The 20247-nt window shown below is 40.4% G+C and overlaps 1 protein-coding gene across 13 annotated transcripts in view; it reads left to right on the forward strand.

Moving 5' to 3' along the window:
- dlg5a (discs, large homolog 5a (Drosophila)) overlaps positions 1-20247 on the forward strand; it is a 199289-nt gene that overhangs the window by 156268 nt on the left and 22774 nt on the right. For 6 of the 13 annotated variants that reach the window (XM_068020571.1, XM_068020582.1, XM_068020578.1 and 3 more), the window contains 10 exons: positions 297-480; positions 1643-1796; positions 2278-2391; positions 4095-4225; positions 4317-4418; positions 6099-6255; positions 11242-11404; positions 12494-12633; positions 13446-13610; positions 15859-16042. In XM_068020571.1, coding sequence (XP_067876672.1) covers positions 297-480; positions 1643-1796; positions 2278-2391; positions 4095-4225; positions 4317-4418; positions 6099-6255; positions 11242-11404; positions 12494-12633; positions 13446-13610; positions 15859-16042 — 1494 coding nt within the window. The remainder of the gene's footprint in view (positions 1-296; positions 481-1642; positions 1797-2277; positions 2392-4094; positions 4226-4316; positions 4419-6098; positions 6256-11241; positions 11405-12493; positions 12634-13445; positions 13611-15858; positions 16043-20247) is intronic. The other 7 variants (XM_068020575.1, XM_068020583.1, XM_068020584.1 and 4 more) reach the window with 5 other exon arrangements.

The raw sequence follows: 20247 nt of genomic DNA on the forward strand, positions 1-20247 counted from the left end.
ACTTCCAAATGTAGAAAGAGTGAAATTCTGAGCAAATTCAACCTCGACCATGCTCGCAAACTTGCTGGTTGTAGAGAGGCAATGACATAGGGCGCGAGTGGGTTCCCTTTTTAGCAGGGTAAAAATGTTGTGGTGGCGAGAGATAAACGGATAAAGTCACGAAGATGCCTTACAGAAAAAGTAACAAGGTGCTGGAAAAATATGAAAAAGCAAGTTCAGAAAAGAATCTGGAAACCATTTTGTCTTTTGATGAATTGTACTACAGATGATTTGAGTGCCACTATTTATATTCACAGGAAAATGTTGACTCTCACTCGCACTATGACAGTCATGCAACTTGCTCACCAATTCTCAAATACAATACAAGTGAAGAACGCCTGTGTTTGGAACTACATGAATGGCACCGGTACACTCCAAAACGCTCACATAGGCACAGTGCTGGCTATGTATCAACTATGTATAATGGTCCAGCATCAGCAGGTTGGTTCATGGAAAGAAATCCTTGGGGTATGTGGTGCTAAATATTAAGAAGCATACCCCCTTTTATTTATTTTATTTTAGCATTTTGAATCACATTCCTGATCATTTCTTTCTTGAAATGTTAATACAATAAATATATGAGTTGTTCTTGTACAAAATATGTCATCAAAACTATTGGATATAGAATTAAAGATAGTTATTTTAACTGTTACTTAAAATATTTACACTGTCAAATCTAAATATTGTTGGACAATCAAAGCTCCAACTAAGTTAGTGAATGTCCCATTTGTGCGTAATTATATACAAATGAAAAATATTGAAGCTTTCAGTTAAGGAATGTGCATACCAAAATAAATATCATTAGATAGAATAGATTTCTAGTCTTTGATGCAGACATGCATGTTGCAGCTATAGTAGTTTATATGCCGTCGGTGAAACTGAATTTCAGTGCAGAGACTAAACAAAGGATTTTCAAATGTTAATGCCTGATGGTACAGATTTATTACAGATACATTTTGGAAGGAAGAATGAGGAGAGGCAATGTAAACTGAAGGTACAATTTGAAAGAAGGTGGCAGGAACAGAGAGACCTGGTGGTTCACATACACAAATTTTTGAAGGTGACAGGACAAGTTGATAAGGCTGTTAAAAATGCATATTGAATCCTCAGCTTTATTAATAGTGGCATAGAGTACAAAAGCCTTTATAAAACACTGGTTAGGCCTCAGTTGAAGTATTGTGTCCAAGTCCACACTTTAGGGAGGATGTGAAAGCCTTCGATAGGGTGCAAATGAGTTTTACCAGAATCGTGCCAGGGATGAGGACTTTCTGTTACATGGAGAGATTAGGAAATCAGAGATTGTACTCCTAGAGCAGAGAAGGTTAAAATCATGAAGGGGTTTTTATGGAGTAAATAAGGAGAAACTGCTTCCACTGGCTGGAGGATCAAGTATTAAGTTTTCACTAGGTGCTTCTCTCTGTACAGTAGTTACATTTTTCAAATTAACAAGTGACTAACAGGATGCTTGATCCGAACTGTTGGCTTTCTGTGAGCTTTTTCTACTTAATTTTGATCATCTACTTTTCATTGAAGAATATATAATTGAAAGTGCTTGTTTAGTTGGTGTGACCGTTTAAATTTAATTTCTACCATTCATACGCAGGCAGTGTACAGAGAAGCTTTGTGCCTTGTCCAGCGGTGACAGCGGTCCTGCGGAATCCGAATGTTCCTTTCTTCACGGTTCGCAGTCGCATGGTCCACAGTGCCAACTATCCTTCCATGGCTAGTCAGATGTGCTATCCCCATCCACAGCATAGGTATTAATCATCCAGTAAATTTGGTTAGAAATCCAGATTCCCTATCCCTGCTGAGCCGTCATGCACTTAGACAATTTTTTAAAATAAAGTTGAACAAAGATGAACTTTCAACATCTACTGTGCATATACCCTACAAGCACACTTCTACACAGATTTTAAAAAACACTGTTAATCTGTCTATGCAGCAATACAAATAGCAGAACTATAGTAAAGCTATGTGTATTTAATACTGATTATAGTACTAGGTCTTGGGTTTGTTTCAACGTAAGTGGTTTAAAACAGGCATTTTAAAACCATTATTATGTTCAGATAAGATACAATTGAGAAGTTTATTGTAGAAACAATATTTGTGACAATAAAAACATGTTGGAACCAAATTAGAGTTTTCTATCCTCAGTAAAGAAATCCTCACTCAGGTATTATACATCAGGTCAGAAAACCTTTTTAAATCACTTACAGGTTGTTTTCTTTCTGTTTAAAGTAGAACAAGGAACCATTCACCAACTGAAAGCATTAATGGTTCTCCACGGACCCGGCATAGGCCTCAGAGTGCAATTTGCTTTCCAGAATCTGTGCATCCCTTTGACAGTTTTAGGTGAGAATAATTAAAACATTTATTTTAGCTGTAATCTGGCTGAACCAGACTTATCAAAAATTTTAAATTTCCTTAGTGTGTACTGTGAAGCAGCTTAAAAATAGGACTGTAAAATAACAAGGCATTGAATGTACTGCTAGTATGACAGCAACAACTTAGATTTACACGCCACCTTTAATCTTGAAAACATCCCATGCTACTTCACAGACGTAATATAGAAAAATTAATGCTGTAAAAGATATTAGAGAAGGTAACCCAAAGCTTTGTCGAAGAGGCAGTTTGTAAGGAGGACCTTAATGGGGTAAAGGGAAGTGATGGTTACCATCTTAACTAGACTAGCCATATATATATTGTGGTTACAAGAGCAAGTCAGAGGCTGGGAATTCTGCGGTGAGTAACTCGTCTCCTGTCTCCCCAAAGCCTTCCCACCATCTACAAGGCACAAGTCAGGTGTGTGATGGAATAATGTCCACTTGCCTGGATGGGTGCAGCTCCAACAACACTCAAGAAGCTCGACACCATCCAGGGCAAAGCAGCCTGCTTGATGAGCATCCCATCCACCTTAAACATTCATTCCCTGCATTACTGACATCCAGTGGCAGCAGTGGGTACCATCTACAAGATGCACTGCAGCAACGCACCAAATCTACTCAGGCAGCGCCTTCCAAACCCGCGACCTCTACCACCTAAGAGGACAAGGGCAGCAGACGCATGGGAACACCATCACCTGCAAGTTCCCTTCCAAGCCCCCACCATCCTGACTTGGAAATATATTGCTGCTCAATGATGCTGGGTCAAAAACCTGGAACTCCCTTCGTAACAGCACTGTGAGTGAATCTACACCAGATGAACTGCAACAGTTCAAGAAGGCAGCTCACTACCACCTTCTCAAGGGCATTTAGGGATAGACAACAAATGCGGGCCTTCTCAGCGATACTCACATCCCATGAATGAATAATTTTTAAAAAAGTAAGTGGAGAGACAGAGGGATTTAGGGAGGGGAATTTCTGAGCCTGGGGAATAGGAGGCTGTAGGCATGGCTAGTCAAGAGAACATTGGAATAGTTGAGTCTGGGAAAAGGGATGGGTAAGAGTTTTAGCAGCAGATCAGCTGAGGCAGGCAGTGTACAGAGATGAATGTAGGCAATCTTTCTGATGGAGAGCACAGGGTCAGATACTTAGCTCGGGGTTGAATAATTGAAAGATCAGCACAATTTGGGTGGTGGCAAAATGTTCTCTGATTTTGAAGATGAAAGGGAAATTGGAGATAGGAGGGAGTTGAACGTAGATTTTTTTGAGGAGGAGGATGATAGTTTTGCAAGGGAAAGGGACATAGCTGTGGCAGGGCAGTCATTTACATGTCAACTAGCGTTGGGGGCCAGGGAGGAAAGGTGGGTGGTCAGCAGTTTAGTCAGAAGGGATTCAAGGGAAGTGGATCTTATGGACAAGATGTGCTCATCCCTGTGACTCAAAAGCAACAGAATTGGTTGTAAAAGTTAGGAAATAAGACCTTTGGAGCTGCTTGGCAGAGAAATAGAATGATGATTTTGGCCACAATGTAAGAAGAGAGTTAATTTGATTTAATATTACTTCTCATTTCTAAATTAATGCTTTAAATTTGCACTTTTGTTGTATAATTTTACCTGCTGGTACAATGTAACATGTAACTAGATTGGAATAAAACGTAATTGTTTTACTGTCTAGTCCACATCATCACACACATCACAGCTTGGATCTGACTGGCCCAGACCACAAACATTCGAGTGATTTGTCTGAGTCCTCCAGAAGCACAACACCACACGGAACACAGTCTCTGCCTGCCAGTGCACGTATTGGTAACTTTTCACTTGTTCGATTATTAATTTTTCTGAATGCTGCCTGATTTCTTCGCAGTCGAGTGACCACTGAATCCTTTTGATATTTCAGCAGGTTCATCAAGCAGCCTGGCTTTCGCTCCCAGTAAAAGTGGACGGATTCGAATCCCTTCAAACCCCCGATACTCCCGATTGACAACAGGTTCTGACAGAGGTAATCTTCCACAATGCATGATTTAAATGGTAGAAGCATTCTGTTCATTTTGCTCCCCACATTTTCTCCTCTGGGGTGCAGGAAGAAGGGGGTTAGTAAGATAGCAGATGGATGCGTGGTGTCTGGTCATTAGATGGATTTGATTGTGGCTGTGTCAAAATTTTCTCCAACCACAGCAAGTGAGCATCTAGAATGGTTTCTAAAACTTCAACGAGTTTTTAGTGGGAAACTGCCGCCTTGGAGGCCTGTAAAGATCCACTTCTAGTTTCATAGCAAGGAAGTTTGCTGTTTGAATTATGTTCAGGTTATAAATCAGCTATTACTAAAAATGTTTAAGTCCTTGGTAACTGTTTTGTTGTTGGTTCAGTTACGATATTGCTGGCAGCTTGCTCGTATCTCTGCAACACCCCAGGGGATGGTTTCCAGCTTAGAGTCTGTCAACTAAATTCCGGTCAATTGATCTTATTTGTACATATTCCAGAAATACGAGATGGGGTTTGCCAGACAGATAAAGCTATAGTGCCTGGACTATACTAGGTGTTGATAATCTTCCTATTGTGCTATTGTTGACAACTGTAACAAGTTAAATCAAGTATTCTTGTGAATCCCTTTCTATCCAGTCGTTTGTTCAATCATCTTTGTTACTTGCTTGACCCAGTCCAGCATGGGTTGGATGTGATGAACAAGCCAAGGCATTGCTAATGGCCTTCAGCCTTGTCGGGCAATTCTATTAAGAATGATTAAATTTGCCCCTCTTGTGAATAAGTATTTTATGTGAATAGATTGGGAAAGCATTTTCATTTCCTTAAATTAAATCAATTTAACTCTTCATTTTTCTACATCAAAAGCAAATTCTAAAATCGTGCACGTGCCAGTGTATGGAAGGAGTGGAACGACTTTGCTACTCCTTGGCCATCATTTTATTTTCTCATTTGGTGCAGTATGGCACTTGCCCTTTCTTTTGTGTACATCTAGTCTTATGTAGTCTTCTAAGCTATTACTGCAACTCAAACATCGCCTCTTGTCTAACCAAAGTAATGAGTCAACTACTTCCGATGTATGTTTATCTCACATTCACAGGCATTCCAAGAAGTTAAGGAATCTGCACAAGAGCAGCATCTGCCTAGGATACTATTGCATAGATCCGCTTTGTTGTAATACATTTGGATTGCCAAACACTTCATAAATCTGGTATATAATGGGGAGTCTGTTGTGCTCTGCCAGATGTTGACTCATTTGTTTATTAGTTGTTTAGTAGATTCTGACTTGCAGTATGAGACAATATTTTGAAGAACGTGCAAGGTGGAAGTTGCCAATATTACTGTCACTAAGAATTACAATACTTAATATCTTAAAGCAATCCTGCAGATGACTCTTTGTGGAAAGCCAAGAATTAAGATTTTGGTGGCCTTTTTATTTCACAAAAAAGTCTGTTCACCCATACAGCAAAGCTGACAGGAAAAAAGGGTTGGTGCTTTTAAAATATTGATCAGAATGGAACTGTTGAAGACAGTGAGTAAATGTTCTATCGCAGATGTTTAACTGAGTTGGTACTTGTGATGCACTTGGGGCTAAATTGAACATCCCGTAGGGAATTACTGCAAAGAACATACAGGGCCTTTTCTTGTTTTAAATAGAGGATTTCTAAAGAGCCCATGTTGATAATGTGTTTACAATCAGGTTCAGAGCGCAGCAGTCCCAGTTTGATTACACCCCCGCAGTCACCAATGAATCTGGAGACATCTTCATTTGGCAGCAGCCAATCACAGAGTTCAATTTCTTCTCTAACTAAGATCTCCATCAGTCCTGTATCAACAGGAGAACACAGGAAAGACAGGTATGAATGGCATGTCCTAATTGTACATTTTATTTTTAGAATTGTATGATTTCTTTTTTTTCTTCCTATTGTACTTGTAGTTATATTAAACAGTATTCATTGAAACACACAAAGCATTGTCAGCACAAGATTGTGTGTGACATGAATGCACTTTTACTAGAGATTATGGCCTTGTCTTTCGATAGCAATCCATTAAAATGAATTAAGTTACTGTTAGTTTGAATATTGGAAAGTCAGTCCATTCAATATGAAGGATAAGTCAGATAAAACAAAGAAATTTCTGACACAATCATCATATGGTAGGACTATAGTTAAATTGTTTCCTAACATTGACATTTACAAGTGGAAACTTAACTAATTTGCATTAAAGCAATTATATTTTTTTATTTTGTACCACGCACTGCCCAGCCTGCCATCATGACACAGGATCAGACTGCATACCGATATCAAAAAATCAAACTGAGTATGGTCACAAGTAGATTACTGTGGCTAACTACATTAGGTGACAATGTGAGACTTCAGAGAAAAGCATCATGTTTTTGCAAAGCACATATTTCCTTAATTTCAAAGTGCCTTTCCTTTCCTTGTTTTAATAGTGATTCTAGCTAAGCTGTGGGAACTTGCTGGTTTTCAGTGTATATATTTGAACCAAATGTTGTAAGCATTGAGAAGAGTTACAAAAACTCATAGCGTGTCTCACAATCTGTACATCGTTAAACAATTTTTCAGTTGAAATCTTCAAATACTTTGCCCAATGCTTTAAGGTAATCTCTGTGGTGGACTTTGTTTTAAATGCCTGGTTCAGACGTCTGATTCCAGCCCTGTTTTCAGGTTCCTTCGTGCAAGTAGCATGAATGGTTTGTGTTTTCAGTCAATCATTTTTTAAAAACACTGTCCAGAGCCAGCAGAAGTGATTTGTTGACTTTAATTATGACATTGATACAAATTGCATTGCAGCAAACACCTGCAGTTGGTCTTTGAAAAGCATCGTTTGGTTTCTTAACTATAGTCATTTTGTAGTGGTAGGCCGCAATATTTTCTTTCTATGCACTCAGCACCCTACATGGAAAAATAGCCATTACTTTCTTGAATTACCAAAAAAAAAAAGCCAAATTGTGCTATTGGGTTTGTTGCTTAGTATGGAAATATTTTAGTGTATGCTCTTTAAATAGCAGTAACCCTATCAACATTCCTAGATTGCAAGAATTTTGTTATTGATCTCTAACTATTCATGAAGCTTTTTGTAGAATTGGTACAGTGTACAGAGTAATGGTTGTACTACGCAGAATTTCAAAATGTTCTTATTTGGTTTTTAATGCTAATGATCATGAATCCAGCTTACTAACAAAAGTTCTACCAGCAAAGGTAGTGATATTTGGTATTTTAAGGTGTTTCAGTAAATTAATTTTGGTAATGCTGCAACAATTCTGTGGGCACATTTTCAACATGAATTGTGATTCTGAGAAGCAGAATTATTATGGATAGCAATTTGTGTTTTTTTTCCAATCTCAACTTTCTTTACTTGGAAAATAGCATCAAATAGTGGGTCCCAAAGCTTAACTACATAATGATCTTAATTATTGAACAAGTTTGTAATTTAAAAATAACTTTGGGATTATCACTGTTTCATACATTTCTTTTGTTTCTTACTCAATTTTCTGAAGCACAACATTTTTAGGCTTTTTCAATACTTCTTTCTCTACGACTTTTTTTTAATTCTGACCCTTCTTTTTAGATACCTATTCCGTAATAGGTCCTTTCTGAGAATTCCTCTCACTCCTAGGCCTCGATTCTCATCACTACGGAGTCTGAGGTTGGCCTGTTACAAATTAGCTTGCTTTCTGCTTCCTGTTTGTGATTCTTAAGATCTGCTTTTTTTGTGTGTCGTTTCCTATTTCTCAATTACTGTATATTATATCTGGGAGCTCTTGCATGGCAACTTTAATCCTTTACAAGGTTGGTGTTTGCTTGAGGCTCTCTTGTCTGCCTGACAGCAGCTAATTGAACATTCAAATGTCTGAAAAGTGAATAAAAATGACTTCTGTCAGATTATATCAAATGGTGCAAGGACACTAGGAACAAAAACATAGGAATTTCACTATGACATGGAGGTAGACTTGAGTTTGACCTCATTATTCATATAGTGGATAGAAACAGCCTGCACTGAAGCCGAGTGATAGCCAAATGAATGGGCACCTATGCTGTGTGAATAAAATAATATTCCTTAATGGTTGCATTTTCTGACCGTTTGTTCTAGCGTTTAACATTAGCTGTGCATATAGAATCGATCAAAATTTAATTTACATTCAAACATGAAGGAATTGGAAATACTCAGCAGGCTAGCATCTATAGAGAGAGGAAACAGAGTTAATACTTCAGATCAATGTTGGGTAAAATGTTGGAAAAGGTTATAAGAGACAGGATTTATAATCATCTTGAAAAGAATAAGTTCATTAGTGATAGTCAGCACGGTTTTGTGACGGGTAGGTCGTGCCTCACAAACCTTATTGAGTTTTTCGAGAAGGTGACCAAACAGGTGGATGAGGGTAAAGCAGTGGATGTGGTGTATCTGGATTTCAGTTTGATAAGGTTCCCCATGGTAGGCTATTGCAGAAAATACGGAAGTATGGGGTTAAAGGTGATTTAGAGCTTTGGATCAGAAATTGGCTAGCTGAAAGAAGACAGAGGGTGGTGGTTGATGGCAAATGTTCATCCTGGAGTTTAGTTACTAGTGGTGTACCGCAAGGATCTGTTTTGGGGCCACTGCTGTTTGTCATTTTTATAAATGACCTGGAAGAGGGTGTAGAAGGGTGGGTTAGTAAATTTGCGAATGACACTAGGGTCGTTGGAGATGTGGATAGTGCCGAAGGATGTTGTAGGGTACAGAGGGACATAGATAGGCTGCAGAGCTGGGCTGAGAGATGGCAAATGGAGTTTAATGCGGAAAAGTGCGAGGTGATTCACTTTGGAAGGAGTAACAGGAATGCAGAGTACTGGGCTAATGGGAAGATTCTTGGTAGTGTAGATGAACAGAGAGATCTTGGTGTCCAGGTGCATAAATCCCTGAAGGTTGCTACCCAGGTTAATAGGGCTGTTAAGAAGGCATATGGTGTGTTAGCTTTTATTAGTAGGAGGATCGAGTTTCGGAGCCACGAGGTCATGCTGCAGCTGTAAAAGACTCTGGTGAGACCGCACCTTGAGTATTGCGTGCAGTTCTGGTCACCGCATTATAGGAAGATGTGGAAGCTATGGAAAGGGTGCAGAGGAGATTTACTAGGATGTTGCCTGGTATGGAGGGAAGGTCTTACGAGGAAAGACTGAGGGACTTGAGGTTGTTTTCATTGGAGAGAAGGAGGAGGAGAGGTGACTTAATAGAGACATATAAGATAATCAGAGGGTTAGATAGGGTGGATAGTGAGAGTCTTTTTCCTCGGATGGTGATGGCAAACACGAGGGGACATAGCTTTAAGTTGAGGGGTGATAGATATAGGACAGATGTCAGAGGTAGTTTCTTTACTCAGAGAGTAGTAGGGGCGTGGAACGCCCTGCCTGCAGCAGTAGTAGACTCGCCAACTTTAAGGGCATTTAAGTGGTCATTGGATAGACATATGGATGAAAATGGAATAGTGTAGGTCAGATGGTTTCACAGGTCGGCGCAACATCGAGGGCCGAAGGGCCTGTACAGCGCTGTAATGTTCTAATTCTAATGACCTTTTGTCAGTGCGTGCCATTTAAAAAGCCTTGGCTTATTGACACCAATATTTTGTAGTAATTTAACTTGTTATTCGATGTGTAAAAAATTTTATTATCTGATTGGATTATTTAGATTTGCATATCAAATAAAATACTGAATACAGAACCTCATATTAAATAAGCTGGTTACACAGCTTGTCCCTCAGACATAGAATCATAGAATGGTTACAACACAGAAGGAGGCCATTTGGCCCATATTGTCTGTGCCAGCTCACTACAAGTGCAACACAGCTAGTCCCACTTCCCCGTCCTTTCCACATAGCCCGTGCTAAAATCTTTTAGGACTTTACTGCTGGAAATAACATGACATCGTACGCATCGACTACCAGCTGTCCTTCTCATTCTGTTACATATTTTGATACTTTTTGGTGTGGGATATAGAAATAACCTAAATACTGCAACTTTGATTTACATGTAAAGTACCACAAACGTAATTGGTTCTGCAAGAATCTGGTAGAAGACCAATCTTCCAGTAGATCTTTGCCCTGTTGGCTGCTGTCAGGATAGGCACTAATACCCCAATGGCATTCGTTGCTTGCGTGACTTACTTCAACCGTGACTGTCACCGTGCTATGCAGTACATATTCTGTTCAACTTATCTTGTGCTCAAATCATAAAGAGAGCTAACCAAGCACAAAATATATTGAGAGGCTATGCAAAACTGCCTTTTTAAGGGTTTTTTTGTACATGTCTGCTTGTTAAAATTAAGGATGATATTGGAAAAGTTGGGGGAGAAATTTGTTAAAGTAGCATGGCTAAGCAAACTTAGGTCACTTCATCAAAGCAGGCAGAGCCACGGGCCGCTACCTTTGTGGCATTCTTCAATGATATCAATGAAGAATGCTGCATGAGCAGTGGCCTGCGGTGCTGCTTGCTCGACTGCAGGGGATTGATGTAAGTCTGCATAATGCCATGCTACATGAACAAATTTGCCACCCCTCCCCTCCGCTGCCCCCGCCCCCCCCGCCATACAATTTTCCTCAATGTTCTCACCAACAAAGAGACAATAGGTCAAATAACCTCCTTCTGTGTTACCATTTGCAATGCACTCATGTCTGTCTGAGACAGATTAAAACCCTATTTTGAGTACCAGTTTAGTTTATCATCTTGTCTTGCTCAGTTTAAAAATAAAACTGAAATACAAGTGTTCTGTTACCTTATTTGATTTACTATAAAAGCCTTAGATATCAACAAGTGTTATATTTATGATATTAAAATGATTTTATTTTAAAGGCCCTATCTACAAGAACCCCGTCATGTGACAGTACAGAAAGGAACTGAACCCCTTGGAATTTCGATTGTAAGTGGAGAAAATGGAGGGATATTTGTTTCAAAAGTAATTGGTGGAAGCATTGCTCATCAAGCAGGACTTGAATATGGTGACCAATTACTTGAGGTAAATGCGAATGACTGATTAATTCTGATTGCAAGGTTAACTGATGATGAGGAAAATCTTACACATCTGAAATTTTTGTTTTGCGCAAATTTTGCAGGTGTGGGGAAGGGGATAATCACAGAATACTTTAACATCCAACTATAATTCGGTTCAGTCAGTTTGCATTACATTCACAGAGTATTGATAATACTCTTTGTTTTTCAATTGTCTTCTGCTTTATTAGGGTTGTTGGGATGTTCCTTGAGAGTAGGGACTCTAAGAAGAAGGCCTAAATTGTGCAAATGCTTTCTAATTCCAGTTAGGAGCTGCACATCATCCATTCAAATTGGCATTTCCCACAAGTGCTTTATCCATGCCTGTTTCAGGTTTGGCTTCACCGTAGCGTGGGACTGCCGCTTTGTGCTTTTCCTTTGTTTTCCTAAGTTGCTCCCCAGAAAATTCCTGGGCCTGACCAGAGGTTTTGCAGAAATGAGTCCTTTCTGATCACAGTCCCGTTCCCCATACTTAATTGCCTTTTCAGGGCAGGTTTATACTTCAAACACACTGCGCCATTCCTATTAATATTGTGCTAGCTTGGCTTAGTGGTAGCACTGTCACCTGTGAGTCAGAGGATCGAGAGTTCAAGCCCACTCCAGGGCTTCATGAAATAATCTAGATCCAACACTTTGAGCTTCAATGACCAGGTGTTGCATTGTTTTAAAGAGACAGATTGAGGTGATGTCTGTCTGTTAAGATGAGTGGAATGATCCCATAGTATTGTGCAGGGAGGCTGTTCATTTTCTGGCTAACCAACACCACCAAAATAGATTCCTGGGTCATTTATCTCATTACCGTTTGTGGTATTTTATTGTGTGCAAATGGGCTGCTGTGTTCTCCTACTTCATAGAAATAGTAATTTATTGGCTGTGAAGTGCTTTGTGATGCCTTGAAGACATGAAAGATGCAGCAAAAATGCAAGATTTTCCTTCCTCTGTTTCTCTCTTTATCTCTCTCTCTCTCTTCCTTTCTCTTTTGTTCTAGACTGTTTGATCTTAAGGCATTTTTTGTTGTATGTAGGAGTAAAGGTGATATTTTAATATCTTTTGGCAGTATAATGGCATTAATCTGAGGAATGCCACTGAGCAGCAGGCTCGTTTAATTATTGGACAGACAGAACCATGCGAGACTATCACCATCTTGGCACAATATAACCCACATATGTACCAACTGGGTAACCACTCGCGTTCCAGGTGAGACTTCCATGTGTAGAACTTAGACTTGTACACAGATTTCTTTGAACTCATGCGGTAGGTTACGCCCAATGGTTGCACTAGATCTGGACATGTTGAGCGTTTCTTTTCCTGAAAATGTAATTCCGTCTTTGTATCGGGTTCAGCTATTACCAGGGCCAAAAAAGCATAGCAAGTTTTTCCTTTTAAATAGATCTTTAAACTGTTTATATGGCTTTAGTGCCTTTTAATCTGTGCAAGTTTCAAATGAAATTGGCTAGTATATAAATTAGCAATAAAATTTAGTTTTTAAAAGTTTAATATTCATCAGTTTTGTGTATGTTTCCATAGAATATTAAGAAAGCTTAAATGATCTTTTGAAATTTGCATAATAAAATAAATTGAATGTCAATATTGATTTTTTCAGTAACACTTAAAAAAAAAATACTGCTTATGGATTAATTGTGCTACTGGCCACCGTTGGACATTGCTCGTTATATTGTTTCCAGCTTGTTACCACACTTTATTTTAGTTTTAAGTGTACAAGGCTGAAGTTATCTTTTCCCCATTCACCCTGTAGCATTTTCAGTGGGTTTTTGAGAGAAAGAAATTTGCTGTAGAGTAGTGTCAGCACATTAAGATGAGGGATCTGCAGTTCATTGCAGCCAAGGTGTTGATAAGTACCTATGAATATATTGGACTTGTGAAGTTTTTCCCAAGTCTGATGGCAATGTGTATGATAACAGTTGTTGTTTTCTAAGTTTGCTGTTCTGAAAGCAATTCTAGGTATTATAATAATTGATAGTTAATGCCTGTACGATCTGTGTTGCTAGTTCTCGACTGGAACCAATAAGCAATCATTCGACTCCCCAAGGCAGTGAAGCAACAACACCTGACAATCACTCCATAATCGATGCTGTGAGTGAACAGGATGAAGGGACAATAACCCCACCATCAAAGCAAACCACCCCAACTACTAGTCCACGTAACTCTATCAGGTTAGTTGTGAACAGAGCTGTTCTGCATCACCATGACTAAAGTCTCTTCACTATGAGGCAGCAATAAAACTTTGTCCTTTTCATTCCATTTGGATAACATAGAAGCTTTTGATTTGGTTCAAAGTGAAGATTCTGTGAGTTTGGACATACCTATTTCTGTCTGTTGCCTGGTCAGTTGAACCAACCACATTGTTTTCCCAAGAATAATTGTGCTAATTTGAAGAGAATAATTGGATTTAACATTATGCAGGCAAAAAAAAACAAGAATATATTTAAAACAGGGCACTAATTCTAGTTCATAACTGAATCAATTTTCAAAATATTGCACAGAATGTGCCATACTTTTCATTCAGCATTAATTAAGTAGCAAATTAAATATTTTCTGCAGCCTTATATACTCGTGAATAATGTTGCATTCACTGTTTTAAACCTCAGGTTGTTTTTATAGCTTAGAATTTATCTAGGTTAAGCTATGTACTTTGTCGTAGCTTTTTCTCCTGTCATTAGAGGCCTCTAGATTCAATCTTGGACATCTCCAAATTTGTGGTCCCATTAAAATGAACAAAGCTGTTACAAGATGCAGGAAGCGTCTGGTTAGTAACGTTACTCTGGAGGGAGAGACCATGTTCAAAGAAATTTTAATATTTGGATGTTGGGTGATGACTGGTCTGGGCCTGGCTGTGATGCCTCCATGATTGAAACTCACTGTCCAGGCACTCACTAAAAACTGCCACTTGATCAAGGTACTGGAGGGATACTGGTGCCAGTAACTGTACCCTACCATGGAACATAGTCTTCAGGGTAAAGGGGAAATAATTGAGGGAGAAAAAATCCTGCTCAACGTGTTGATGAATTTGATGTTCCGTGAATGTTATGGGAAGGTGCTTGGGAAATTTTTCCAGCAAATAACTGATCCACACAGACCAGGGAAGTCCCAGGTTTGATGTCAGATCTGTGCTGAATTTGTTCATTTCAGCTGGAGCAGTGGTGAGGAAGTACACTTAGGTTCAATGCATCTGTTCAAAGGATGGAGGAATTGACCAGAGTGACCACTATTTATCTATTGCACCAATCCTTGCTGCATTGTGTGTATTTATCAGTTGAGGAAAGAATATGGGCTGAACCGTGTTGCTGCCCTTGCTGTTGGCACATGAAAAATTGATGACACATGCTGCCAATCAATGGAGAAGCCATTGGGCTGGATTTACGTCGGGTGGATGGGAGCTGGCCACCAACGTAAAAGTCGGTGGCGACCCTGCTTCCGCCTAGCCTGGGGATCTGTCCTGCATTTTACTGGTCCCCAGGCATTAATTATTCCGAGGCGGGACTTCCACCCACTTGAGGGTGGAAGTCTCATTGAGCTGCCAGTTACTCACCGGGCCGGCAGCTCTTAGTCCCAGCAACGCCACCAGGAGTGGTGGCCATTGCTGGGACTGCAGCCCAGTCGAGGACATGGAGCCAGGAGTGGAGGTAAGTTTGGGTTGCCTCGCTGGGGGTAATCGGTCGGGCCTCGACGAGGTAAGGGTGGTCGTTTGGGTTTGGGGGGAAGGGTCCTGGGGGTGATTGGGGAAGCAGAGGCAGCCCTCAATCGGGCACCCTGTGCCCGTTTTATCAGGGCCCACCCCTGGGGGTGCTGAGAGGCTGCCAGCTTTGACTGGGTGGCCTTTCCCGGCTCCAGGATGCCCGCTTCCCATGCGTAAAATCCGCATGGAGGCGGGCAAGGGCCCTTAAGTGGCTGTTAATTGGCAACTTAAGGGCCTTGATTAGCCTGGGGCGGCCGTCCCGTTTTTCGTCTCTTCCCCTGCCCCCCCCCCCCACCATGTAAAATGGGGCAGAGGCGGGAGGGGGTTGGGAAGGCCTCCCGGAGCCTTTTGCTCCATTTTACGCCACCACCCACCCCACCCCCCCACCATCCGGCTCGCTGGAATGGCATAACATTCCAGCCATTGTCTTTATTACAGAAGAAGAGAAAGAAAATTTACAAGGGCTGAAGAATTTTTGTAAGAGTAACAGCTACCTTGTGATGATGCTGCTGGCTTTTGGGGCAACAATCTTTTCTTTTAAAAAAAAAAATGCTTAAATTTGCAGTGATTTAATAATAAATTTAAAGTGGAAAATGGACATAAGGATTTTTCAAAAAAGCTCGTTGTCCTGATTCATATGTTTCTTGATAAGTTGGTTGTATGCTTATCAGCATTCACCGACAGATAAATATGTTTATTTCTTTTTCATATTTTTAATTCAACAGGAAGTCTATTGATTCACCCAATCAAATTGCTGAGCCAAGATTTCTTTTCCTAAAGAAGACCCAGATGGAATTAGGGATCCAAATTTCTGGTGGAAACTTGTACGGAGTATTTGTGGCAAAGGTGGAAGATGACAGTCCAGCAAACATCCCTGATGGGCTGGTACCTGGGGATAAGTTACTGGAGGTAAGAAGATTGACAGATTTGCAGCTTTACTGAGTGCCAACGATTCACTTAGAAGTCCTGTGATTTTCAGAATTTTAAAAAATGCCCATGACTCTTCAAACATTGAAAGTTACATTTAAATTAAATCAAATAACACAAGCAGTTTAAAATAAAATTAGCAAATTGCAGGCTATTTCACCAGGGATTGGGAAGAAGGAAATTCAGGCCAAGAGTGATGTTGTCCTCAGACATGCAGTTTCCAGTGACTCATCCCAGGATGCAGAGGCTAACTATAGAAAACTAATTTCTACCCCAACTGATGTCAGCTAACTCTGCACAGACTGAAAATGGGACTTTCTGGTCTTTGTGGGTTATTTATACATTCACTTAACCAATTGATCCATCAGGAGAACTCAGAATACAAACCTTTACCCTAAAAATTTACACTCGTTCAGTAGCCAAGTGACATGTTGCCCTTTGCCTCTCACTCTGGGTTCCTTTTGTAAGTGATCACATTTAAGCTCTGCAGGTTTGCAGTACTTGTTCCCATGAAGTGAAGTGACTTCACTAATCTATAGATTACCTCTTCTCATCAGAGTTATCATTAACGCACAGTGTGTCAAACTGTATTTATAAAGATTATGGACTCGGGCACTATCTTGCCTCCTGAGTAGAATAGCAGACTTTTAAAGGATTTCTCCAAAACTTGACAAATGACTGAACATTTTGAGTGCTCTTATTCTTGTGTTTAATCTTCAATGTTATATAACTCTCCTCTTGAAGAGTTGATTCTAGCTTGCTTTGCAGGACAGTGCACCTGCCTCCTTACCTTACAAACATCTCATTGTGTGAAAAGTAAATTACCTGAGGTTTCTAAACCATATACCAAAAAGTGGATAACACAGTGAGTTTACACTATTTATCAGAATTTTGGTTGTACTGTCATGGAGAAATCTGGTGCAAAACTTATTTATTTCTTTGCAAGACAAAAGAAATTCAGGAAACAGTCATCTCAGACTGCATCCGGGGCAGTTTGCAAACTGATGTAGGCAGAGAGCTATCATTTACCTCTCAATCAGTATCACCATTGCTTTTCGAAAGTTTTGCATCTTACTAACAATTCAGTTATTCAGTTTAATACTAAATAGAATCTCATTGCTAATTTACTAATATATATGTATACCAGAAGTGTGGATGATTGTTCAGAAATTTAGATATTGCCCTTGAGATATGGGTAGGCTGGGAGCTCTGCACCCATTCAGGCCAGAGGAGATGATTAAAAGAAAAATGTAATATTTAATCAGTTATATATGCCGGGGGCAATAACATAACTGAAACATGAAATTTGGTATCAAGTAACAATTGCAATCTCTCTCCCATTCCAAATGTTCTGTTTAACAGCAATATCTCTTGAGGAGATGTCATTTGAAGTTTTATTATCCAGAAGAATATAATTGACTTGCTTCTTTGTTATTCATTCAACTGTCACATACAAATAGAAAGTGCTGTCATGGCAAAGGGGAGTCAGTTTGTGAAACTTCCCCATTAAGAAGTTAACACTGATGAGTCAGTTGATAATCTCGCAGTCTGTTGCATCTAAGGCTTTGTTCTGGAATGTGCAGTTTCTTTGTGCATTTTATTTTGAATTCCTTGCATTTTCAACTTTTATTCCATGAGTTAATTTCCTGCTTTTAGGAGCAAGACTTTCAAGAAACACATCACTGAACAGAGATGAGTAAATTGGGAAGCAAGGTTCATCCTCTCTGCTGCAGGGTATCACCCACCATAACATTTTTGGAGCTTACTGTGTAGTCTCCACCTCTTGGGCTAATGTGTAGAGGACTCCTGTATCAGATATCTGCAAGGCAGGGACCTGACACAGTTTGTGCTTTTACTAAGAGTTATTGTCCTGACAGCTCGGGACAAGTACTGCAGTGCTATTGTGCTCTAGGCTGGCATGGAGCTCCAGGGCATCAGAATGCTCCATTAGTTTTTATTCTGCTGAATATTTCCTATTTGTAAGTGAGACTGGATGAATAAGAAAGATGTAAAATTTGCAACCATCGATATTCTCTTTCTTATTCTTTTAAAGGAAGTTTAACCTCCAATAGCAAAACATCTTCAGGATTGTCTTGTTTCTTTTGCAGACCTGAGGCTGCTTGGACATGGTTATTGTTTACTGTTGTGCTTCAGTGTTCTTACTTGGGGTCTCCTTGCTACCTCAAACTGGCAAGGACTTTTTGTCTTAAAGATTGGGGATGATTACCTGAGTTCCCAAGCAACAGTTTTTTAAGGGGTTATTATATCAAGTGGAATGACAGCAATTCCCATATAAGGTGGCGACAGTATAGCTACCAAATCTGTCTACATAACTGAAATCACTGCATTCCCAATGTAACTCATTGTGTAAACCACATAAATATAAATCTTCTAAAGTAATAAGTAGACTTCACAGGCTATCACAGCACCTCCTACCCCCGCATTCACCAAAAAAGGGTGAAAGTCTTCTCAAGATTTTTAATGAAAATAAATAGATATTTGAATTTTAAGAATGGACACTGAATTTATGCATTAAAATATCTTCCACATAATCAGGCGACAGACAGTACAGTCCACAGGAGGGCACTAGGACCTCACTCTCCCTAAAATAAAACAAATCAACTGTGTAGCTGTGTTTCTGAATACTGATTGGACAATTATTTCCATTCACTTCACAAGCAGACACTAGACCTGTCTTTGTATGTGCGCTTTAAGCGCCTGGTAGGGAAGCCAGATGGTTCTTCGATATTGCATTGTGACAGCACTTTTGAATAATTTTTGCATTGCTGACTTTCACACAACCCTCCCTCAGCTGATGAGTCAGTACTCCTCCATGTTGAACACCATTTGGAGGAGGGACTGAGGGTGGCAAGGGCACAAAATGTACTCTGGGTGGGGGACTTCAATGTCCATCACCAAGAGTGGTTCGGTAGCACCACTACTGACCGAGCTGGCCGAGTACTGAAGGACATAGCTGCTAGACTGGGTCTGCGGCAGGTGGTGGGGGAACCAACACGAGGGACAAACATACTTGACCTTGTCCTCACCAATCTGCCTGCCGCAGATGCTTCTGTCCATGACTGTATTAGTAGGAATGACCACCGCACAGCAGTCCTTGTGGAGACAAAGTCCCACCTTCACATTGAGGATACCGTCCATCGTGTTGTGTGGCACGATCAACGTGCTAAATGGGATAGATTTCGAACAGATCTAGCAATGCAAAACTGGGCATCCATGAGGCACTGTGGGCCATCAGCAGCAGCAGAATTGTACTCAACCACAATCTGTAACCTCATGGCCTGGCATATTCCCCACTCTACCATTACCATCAAGCCAGGAGAGCAACCCTGGTTCAATGAAGAGTGCAGGAGGGGATGCCAGGGAGCAGCACCAGGCATACCTCAAAATGAGGTGTCAACCTGGTGAAGCTACAACCCAGGACAACTTGCATGCCAAACTGCAAAAGCAGCATGCAATAGACAGAGCTAAGCAATCCCATAACCAACGGATCAGATCTAAGCTCTGCAGTCCTGCCACATCCTGTCGTGAATGGTGGTGGACAATTAAACAACTAACTGGAGGAGGTAGCTGCACAAATATCCCCATCCTCAATGATGGGGGAGCCCAACACATCAGTGCGAAAGATAAGGCAGAAGCATTTGCAACAATCTTCAGCCAGAAGTGCCAAGTTGATTATCCATCTCGGCCCCTTCCTGAAGTCCCCAGCATTACAGATGCCAGACTTCAGCCAATTCAATTCACTCCGCGTGATATCAAGAAACAACTGAAGGCACTGGATACTGCAAAGGTTATGGGTCTGACAATATTCTGGCAATAGTACTGAAGACCTGTGCTCCAGAATTTGCCGTGCCCCTAGCCAAGCTGTTCCAGTATAGCTACAACACTGGCATCTACCCGGCAATGTGGAAAATTGCCCAGATATGTCCTGTACACAAAACACAGGACAAGTCCAACCCGGCCAATTACCGCCCCATCAGTCTACTCTCAATCACCAGTAAAGTGATGGAAAGTGTCATCAACAGTGCCATCAAGCAGCACTTGCTTAGCAATAACGTGCTCAGTGATGCTCAGTTTAGGTTCCACCAGGGCCACTCAGCTCCTGACCACATTGTAGCCTTGGTTCAAACATGAACAAAAGAGCTGAACTCGAGAGGTGAGGTGAGAGT

Source organism: Heterodontus francisci, chromosome 42 (assembly GCF_036365525.1).
Source record: "Heterodontus francisci isolate sHetFra1 chromosome 42, sHetFra1.hap1, whole genome shotgun sequence".
In the NCBI taxonomy this organism is placed as follows: Eukaryota; Metazoa; Chordata; class Chondrichthyes; order Heterodontiformes; family Heterodontidae; genus Heterodontus; species Heterodontus francisci.